This window comes from Dromiciops gliroides, chromosome 2 (genome assembly GCF_019393635.1).
Source record: "Dromiciops gliroides isolate mDroGli1 chromosome 2, mDroGli1.pri, whole genome shotgun sequence".
Taxonomy (NCBI): domain Eukaryota; kingdom Metazoa; phylum Chordata; class Mammalia; order Microbiotheria; family Microbiotheriidae; genus Dromiciops; species Dromiciops gliroides.
Window position 1 is genome coordinate 416,312,624 of NC_057862.1, and position 9,176 is coordinate 416,321,799.

Here is a 9,176-nt window from a genome sequence, read left to right on the forward strand (position 1 = left end):
TGAGATAACTTGGATAAATGGAAAGCACTTTGCCAAACTTTAAGCAGTCTGTAACTGGGTGTCATGGTGGATTGAGTGCTGGACCTGGAATCGAAAAGACCTGAGACCATGTGCCCCACCTTAGACCCTGTAATCTTGACCATTGGGCAAATCACTTAACCTCTCTCAGCCTCAGTTTCCTCATATGTGAACCGGAAATAATGCCGCAGAGGGTTATTGTGATGATAAAGTATATGTAAAGCATTCTGCATTAAAGTGCTGTAAAAATGCCTGTTTTATTATAGAAATATTTTCATTACAGTTGTTATGTGTCTAAGTATTATTATTGTTATTATAATTAACTATAACCTCCCAAATGATCAAATCTCCCGCCCTGTGTGTGACCTCATACCCTCCCTAGTTCTCCATCCTGCCTTTCAGAGATAGGCCCACCAGCTGCCTTCTGTAATCGATGATTCGGCTCTCCTCCTGCCTTCCCTAGGCAGCGGCGTGCAGGCGACTCGGGGATGAGTGAAGCGGTCTGAGGCGGGCGCGTGCGCAGTAGTAAAGCTCGCGTGGAGCTGAGGGGCTTCGGTCTTTGGTGCTATCTAGTCCGCTCGTCTGTGGAAGGAAGACCCGATAGACCCGCCAGACTCGCCATGGCAGACGAAGACCTGGAGGCCCTGCGGAAGCAGAGGCTGGCCGAACTGCAGGCAAAGCATGGGGTAAGAGCGGCCGCCGCCCCTCCCTTCGCTTCCCTGGCCGCCGGCTTCACCGAGGCCCCTTAGCCGCTCCCTCAGTCCCGGGCGCTCCTCGGTCTCCGGGCAGCTTCACCGCTGCCGCCTGGGCTCCGTCCAAGACGGGAACTGAGTTGCCCTTGGTATCCTCCAGCCTTCCCCTGTGGGGCCGGGACCATCCCCAGCTGCTCTACTCAGAGAGTGGCCTCGCCTCCTGAACAGGCCTGAGCTTCAGTCCCTCGGGGCGTGGGGAGAGCCGGCCCCGCCCTGGCCCCTAAACTGGTTCCGGCCCCGCTGCCCCTGCGCCCTGGGGATGCTCCTGCGGCCGCCTCCCCCGCCCCGCCGCGGCCTGGGCTTTTCTCCGGCGCTACTCACACAGGGAGCACCCTTGCCCTGCCCCCTTCCCTCCCCGAGCTTGCAGTCTGGTACTTGGGCCGAGCTCTTCTCTCTCAGGACCTTTCCCACGTTAATTGTGGACCGTCCCACCTGCTCTGAATCTCATCCTATCTTGGAATTGTAGGCAGGGGTGTTTTAGTGGAACGTTTAATTCTCTGCCACGAACTCATGTGACGATGGGCAACTTATTCTCCCACTCTGGGCTTTCATTTTTCTATAAAATGGGGAGTGGGGCGGAGTTTGGAAAGGAGGGGAAGCTGTATGTTCCCTAAGTACCCGTCTAGTTCTTAGCATTGTGACCCCCGGAATCTCAGAATGCAAGTTGGCATCTCGGGGGGGAAAAAAAGCATCATTTGTTAGGTCTATGCTTTAGTAAAGCCAGAATTCTAAGTCAGATGTAAATTATTTGAGGCCTCAGAGAGTGTTTAAGTAACCACCTAATTTGCTTTACATCTAGGAATAATACGCTTTTCCGTTACCATGGTAATTAAGAAGTAGCTGGTCCAGAGGAAAGAGCTGGTTGACCACACTTGTAATTCCTACTACTGGGGAGACTGAGGCTGGTGAATCACTTGAACTCGGGAGTTCTGAGCAGTAGTGGCCCAAGCTGGCCCGTGTCCATACTAAGCCAAGCACCGATACGGTGGAGGAGAACACCAGGTTGCCATGTTCCCAGCTCAGTTTAAAAAATAAAAACAAAAAAAAATAAGGACGTGGGATATGGAGTCAAACGAGCTACATTCAGTTTTGCTTCTGATACTGCCTCTTTGACTTTGAGTAAGTCACTTTACCTTCTTAGGCCTCAGTTTCCTTATCTGTAAAATGAGAGGGTTGGGTTATATGGCCTCAGGTCCCAGCTGTAAATTTGTGATCTTGCAATCCTTTTAATATTATTGATTGTGCTAACACCTAATACATTTTACTTTTTAAAGATTACCCACAAAGATTATTATTTATTAGTGATATACAGTGAGTGCAAAATTTTTTTGTCAAACTAATAATAAGGGGTTTTTTGATACTTTGTGGAGTGTGGCAGGAAAGGCCACAAAGCATTAGTATCCTGCCTTTATAATATCAGAGAGCAGGCTTTTATGATTGTATGTGAAGACTTTAATTATTGTGATTATTGTAAGAGAAATCAGGTGACAAAAGTTTACAATAAAAGGTAGCCAAGCAGTCTTTGTGTTTGGATTCTAAAACGATTTCCTGGAAAACTGTTTCAGAGCTGTGTCAGAAATGAAATGTCATGGTTCATAGGACCCTAACTTTAGAGGCCAGTTAATCCAATCCTCTCATTTCATAGTCGGGGAAGTTGAAACCAAGAGAGATTAAGTGACTTACCTTGTCTTTCAGACTCCATGTCCCAGGGTTTTATTCACTATACCAAACTGCCTTGAAGAGACAGTCGTAGGGAATCACTAGCCTAAAGAGTTACTTAGGGCTGTGGTGTCAAACTCAAATAGAAATGGATCCCTATTGGCTGCATATTGACTTAGAAAATTTGTATTTTTAATTTATTATGTTAAACATTTTCCAATTACATTTTAATCTTATGCAGGCCCACTGAGGAGTTTGACACCTCTGGTTTAGGGCACTGAGAGGTTAAGTAACTTACCTGTGTCCACACAGCCAGTGCAGTTTCAGGCCTTCTGCACACATAAGTCCAGTACTCTATCCCCCATGCCAAGCTGCCTTTTAATTCATTTTCATTGCTCTGAATCCTTTGAATGTAAAATGAAATTTCTTTGCAGGACTCTTCTGGTGATCCAGCTCAACAGGAGGCAAAACACAGGTATGACCAAGAGCTATGAGCTTTTAGTGAACTGGGATTTTTCCTTTAGTTAGCTGAAATGAAATTTTGAAACTCTAATATATAAAAGCTGTCTGCCCATTTTAGGGGTTTTCTTGGTCTTTCCTTTTACTAAGCCTTTGTTTTCTCTCAAGTGAAATAACTACCTGTCCTCAATTTCCTTGCCTTTAATTACTATCACTTCATATCAGCAGAGAGGGGAAAGGAATGATTTACTTGGTGTTCTGAGGGATTGCTTATACTTTTCTAGGGGAGTTGGGAAGAAGCAGTGCCAGCAAATGAGTTCTACCTTTACTATTCTCCAAGCCCTGACTTTTTGTGACATCATCTGATATTTTACCAGTTAAAAGAAAACATAATGTGAAAAGAACACTGAATCGAGAATCAGAAAACTAGAGTTCTAATTCTGGGTCTGCTACTAACTAGTCCTGTTACACTGGACAACGTAGTTCACTTCTCTGTACAGCATATTCTTCCTGTATAAAATAAAACTTAAATCAGATTATCCAAAAGGTCCCTTCTAGCTGTTCTATGATTCATTTAATTCCCACTCTAGAAACTACCAAGCTCCATAGACATTTTCCCACCCTTCCTAAATGTAAAATAAAACCTCAAATTTTGTGGATGGTTAAGGAACAACAGTGGCCAACAAGCATGACTGTGGGGAAAAAAAGATATAAATTTAAAGGAGTACTTTAACTACTTCATCTAAGCCATTCTCATTACAAATCATATATAAAAATCATCCCACAATTGATCTGATTTTTCTAACCTCAAGTGCCAAGCTTCTCAGCAGAAATCCCCAAGAATCTAGATAAGTTATATAAAATTTGAACATGACCTAAGTGATGAAATTTTCAAGATAATATTATATTAGACTTATAGCTAGTCATAAGTAAATATTCCAGTCATTCTTAGAAATTCTTTTAGCTATAAAGTCTGTGTCTACATCTGTTTCCTTTTCCTTAGATAGTGAATTTGTATGCTTAATTCAAAATCGGGGTGAAAGATAAGGGATGGGTAGAAAAGCCAGTATGTGAAATGAAACTGCTAAAGCATATGTTTGGTGACTGTATCTGCAGCTATATTTTGGGAAAACTACAAGTAAGAGAAATAGTAATAAGCATCATTTTTTTAAAGGGAAGCTGTTTTTTCTTATTGTCATTAAGCAGAAATTCCCTCAAATTCTGCTTTATGAGATTAACATTTTTCTTCACTCTATAGCCTTGACCTTTTATATCACATACTTGTTTATCTTACTTTGTAAATTTTCTACTAAATAAGTATGTGTTTGTCCCTCAGATTCTCACATCCATTCAGCAAGTCTTTATCAATTCCATTTCTGCAACATCTTTTCATTCTCTCCATTCTCACTTCCTAATTCAGACCACTATTACCTCTCACCTGGACAAAAGATTATTGGTCTCTCTGGTCTTCATGGTATCCCCTTAATTTAATTCAGTAAATGTTTATTAAATTAACTACTTTTTATTTACAAGGCCCAAGCAAAAAGGGAACTAGTCACAGCTCTCAAGCTTACATTATTCCCTGGGTGAGTGGGGAGGAGAGGGTGGAGTTGAGAATGGACAAGATACTGATTCCTTCATTTCATTGACTACCCATTGTTTACTGATTCAAGTGCAGATTTCCAACATTTGAGATCTTTTCCCATCAGGCTTCTGAGCACCTTTTCAACATCACTATGTTTTTGTGTTTTCCCAAACATACTGTTTTCCTTCCACTGTACCTTTACTTATACTTTTTTTTTTTACCTAGAATGCTTTTCTCCTTGCATCTCTGCTTTGTCTAATTAAGCTTTCTTTACAGGGAAGCAGAGATGAGAAATAATATTCTAGCTCAAGTTTTGGACCAGTCAGCACGGGCCAGGTGTAAGTATCTTCACTTTGCTTAAATTAAATTTCTCTGTTGAAATAATATTGGTTTTAAGTTACCTAACAAAGGGCATCTCTAGTGGTAATGAAATTACTATTGCTATCTCTAGGTTAAATGTTTATTTAATCTTAAGTACATTTGAAATAGACTATTACTTAGAAGGATATAAAGTCAGTAGACTTAGTGCTAGGTACTTAAATTGGTTTTAAAAGCTGTTTCTTCTGCTTGTAGGAGATAAGGTTTTCTGGTTTAGGTACATATTGAGTAAAGTATAAAAGAAGTTATTACCTCTTAAATCAGAGTGATCAAGTGAAACTATATTTTGTAACCTTATTACCTGAAGCCTAATTTGGGCTAAAAGTGACAGGGAGGATTTTGTGTATATCACTTAATCCAGTGTTTCCTTTAGCCAAGAAAAAAAAGTTGTTTGTTTGATTTTAAGTACAATAAGACAGCCCTGCAGCTCATAATTAGTAAATGATCAAGAATTTTTTTTATTTACATAGAGTTTGTGATCAGGATAATAAATTTTATCACTTGTTTGGTATTAAAGAGAAGATATGATAGCTCCTGGTGTTTAGCTTAGGGATATAAATTGGTTATACAGTATACATATATATGTGTGTGTGTGTGTGTATATATTTATGTTGTGTCTTTTGTTTGGTTGGTTTTTTTATCTCAGTGAGTAATTTAGCACTTGTAAAGCCAGAAAAGGCTAAAGCAGTAGAGAACTACCTCATACAGATGGCAAGATATGGACAGCTGAGTGGAAAGGTGAGTAACTGGCCTCACTTTCTGTCAGTGAAGCATATTCTCCAAACTTAAATCTCTACGACTTCAAACCATAGAAGGGTATCATAGCATCATTATAGTTACATAAATTGTATAAAAGAATTTGAAAAAGAAGGGCCAGAGAAATCTCATCTACTACCTCTGCCTTCTTAAAATGTCAGACCTGCCTGAAATTCTTTAACTGTTATCTGATATTGTTGTATAATATCATTGACTTATAAGATCAGAGAGTTCCTTTTTATTGATTATCTGTGTTAAGGGTTCGTAGGAGGTTGCCTAGTTAATTGCCCAGAACAATAACCAGAAGCTAAACAGTAAAGAAGAGAGAAGCATGGTTCCTGAGTGATCTTAAAAAAGGATTAGTCAGCAAACGTTTCTTAACTACCTACTATGTGCCAGGCATTGTGCTAAGCACTGAGGATACAAAGAAAGGCAACAAACCAGTCCCTGCTCTCAAGGCTCACAGTCTAATTGAGGGGCAGGTGTGAGGAGAGGAGATGGACACTGGACAGGCAAACAACTATGTACAAACAAGGTTTATAGACAATAAATTGGATATCATTAGTAGAGGGAAGGTACTAACATTGAGAGAGTCCAGAAAGGCTTTTTGTTGAAACCTCCACGGGTAAAATAAAATAAAAACCCTTGCCCAAAATGTTTCTTTCACTGGGTCACCAGTCACTTTGGAAGTCTGGCTTTTCACTTCTTCCTGTAAGCTAAGCACATTCATATGGTATTCACCTCTTAAGACACCCTTCACTGACAGTAGACATGGCTGGGTCTGGGTTTCAGTTTTGCTATTATTTCCAAATTCAAGAGTGAGAATCAAAGACTTTAGAGTGCCTGTATCATCATTGATATGTATCTTCTGATTTTAAAATCTTGGAAAAAATATATCCAGCCCTTAACCTGCATATATAAAGGAGAAATAGTTACTTTTATTCCACTTCTCTTACCCTAGGTATCAGAACAAGGATTGATAGAAATTCTTGAAAAAGTAAGCCAGCAGACAGAAAAGAAAATAACAGTTAAGGTAAGTTTTCTTGAAGTAACCTGAATATTGTGAAAATAAGCATCAAGAAACCCTTTAATAATATTAATACAACTCATATATTAAACCTGTTTCACTAAAGTCTTCACACCACACTGAGGCTTTGGGGTGATTCCTCAAAGGCTTATTATTAGCAAAGCATAACATGTAGGATGCCTTACCAGCCAGATGACAGAACTGTGACTTTTTTGCCTGAGGAACAGCTAAGCAAAGTGCAGAGTGTAACAATTGGAATGACTCCACCTGCTGGAGACTTACTGTAGAAAAGCTCCACCATGAGGTGAAGGTCTCTGAGGGCAAGACCATGTGTCTTTTCTTTGGCATCAGGAAGTGACGTTTGCTTGTGGGAGGAAGAAGAGGGAGCCTGGTGCTCTGACTTTCTTTTGTGTGGACTCTGGCAGAGAGCGGTGCTAGGAATGCTCTCTCCCTTTAATAGATAGATGAATCTAGGCCTTTCTTTTTCTCTTCACCAAATTCTTATTCTCTTTAATAAATGCTTAAAAGTCTAACTCTTGCTAAAGTTTTTAATTTATTGGCAACCACTCATTAGATATTTTAGACAGACTAGCTAGAATTTTAGCCTTAACAAGAGAAGACTCATCACTGGAAGGCTGGCAATAGCAACTCATTGAAATGTGGAAGAATTGTAACCTAATTTTGGTAGAAGGCATTTTTATCCTTAACTTTTGAAGTATCAGAGTAAAAATAATAGTGCTAGTTTGACCATGTTTGATAGAAGTTTTCATTAAATTTTTTTAAATTTTTTCCTTTGATAAATATTCTGTATAATTCTTGATCAGTAAGATGACACATCAGGACCAAAACTCATATTTAAAATATTTACAGATGTTTTCATCTTGCCTGCCACTAGTAGTTTACTGCAGACAACTAATTAGCTAAGTAATAATAAGGAAGAATCAAACCTTTTGCTATCAAGTTAACTAAAAAACTTTTCTTGCTTCTCAGAGAGCCTTAATTATAATTCAGACATATTGTGACATACTCTATTTTCTTCTCCAGTTCAACAGAAGAAAAGTAATGGATTCTGATGAAGATGATGAATATTGAAATCTAATGTTTAAAGACTCAAACTTCTTGAAAAATTTCTAGGAAAAGATAATATTTGGCAGAAGTGAAGATCTGATTAAATGGTAACTTTGCTTTCTGTATACATTTTGAGAAAGAGGGGCAAATAAAAAGGATTTGTTTATGTAAAATAAAACAATTTGGACAGTTTTTTTTAATAGTATCATAAGGGACTTGTTTTGGAAGCCTGTTTTGTGAGAATAGTTAAAGATTTTCCTATTTACCAATGCTTTCAAATGTCTTCAGCAACATATGTCTTTTAAAATTGTAAACACTACCCATGACCTTTAACTGAAGAAGGATTATGGCAATAGCACATTTTTAGTAAGAAATAATATTAAGCACCAGTAGCCATGGCCTTCAACTTTGGAAATCAAAAGCAATATATTTAATCTGAATGGATTTAAAAAACATATGATGCCTTTTCTGAAAGCAAGTCAGCTCTGTGTGTGAAGTTCAGACTTTTCCATGTTTCTTCTTTCAGATAACTAATACTGAATATATATGTAGATATATATGTAAACATGTATGTTATGTATATATTTAAAATGGTGATGTGTAATGCTACTATTAAGGTCTGCATAAAAAAAAAAAAATCCTGTCAGCTGGGCTTAAATTGCTGCACCATTTCTCTTCATACAAAAAGTCCTACCATACCCTTTAAATTAAAGCATCATTATAGTTATATAAATTATGTAAATGAAGGTTTAGGTGTTAAGTTTGAAATCTGGTTGTGACCTATGTTACTAGTTAATAGCTGGATCTTTTATGAAGAAAAGAAAGCCTTGAATTAATATTCTTTGTTCAATGTAAAATTGAGGAGTTGAAAGCACATCATCAGCTTTCCCTGTTCCCTTCACTAAGTTCTAACTAACCTTACTGTGACTGATATTAATGTAACCATCTTATCAACAAAAAACCATTTTCTGGTTTTTTTAAATGTCATGTATCTTTTCCTGCGTAGACTGATCCCATATAAATGATTAGTGGCTCTGGGCTTCAGTTTTTAAAGTTCTAGTTAATTACAATGAAGTAGCTGAATCATTTGGCTAAAGTCCCACAGTGAGCCAGCAGCAGAAAAGAAATTTTGACACATCTTAGCTTTCCTGATACAAGCCACAGCCTGAGTAAAGACTGAAATGAGTTATAGGTTTGGGGTCTTTTTGAGGGCAGGGACTGTTTCATTTTTGTCTTCATAACCCAGAGTGCTAGGCATAGCAGGGGTTTCCTTAAGCACTTGTACATATGACATTATAAGCTCTGAAGAATTTCAGTGATGGGGCTGGTGCATTCATGGAACAGATGCAATGACAGATTTGCTCCTAAAATACTCAAGTACCCAGCCAGATACCCAACAGAACACGTATGGACACTCTGAGTGTCTTACTAAGAAAGTACAATGACATGTCAAAAAGCTCAAAAACACAAACCC

The 9,176-nt window shown here is 38.7% G+C and overlaps 1 protein-coding gene across 1 annotated transcript; it reads left to right on the forward strand.

Moving 5' to 3' along the window:
- Nucleotides 1-518: 518 nt before the first annotated feature.
- On the forward strand, nt 519-7,875 carry PDCD5 (programmed cell death 5). The gene is made up of 6 exons (XM_043980048.1): nt 519-704; nt 2,864-2,904; nt 4,750-4,811; nt 5,498-5,589; nt 6,569-6,640; nt 7,679-7,875. The coding sequence occupies exons 1-6, from the start codon at nt 639-641 to the stop codon at nt 7,724-7,726; spliced, it is 381 nt and encodes a 126-aa protein (XP_043835983.1). The 5' UTR covers nt 519-638; the 3' UTR covers nt 7,727-7,875.
- Nucleotides 7,876-9,176: the final 1,301 nt, after the last annotated feature.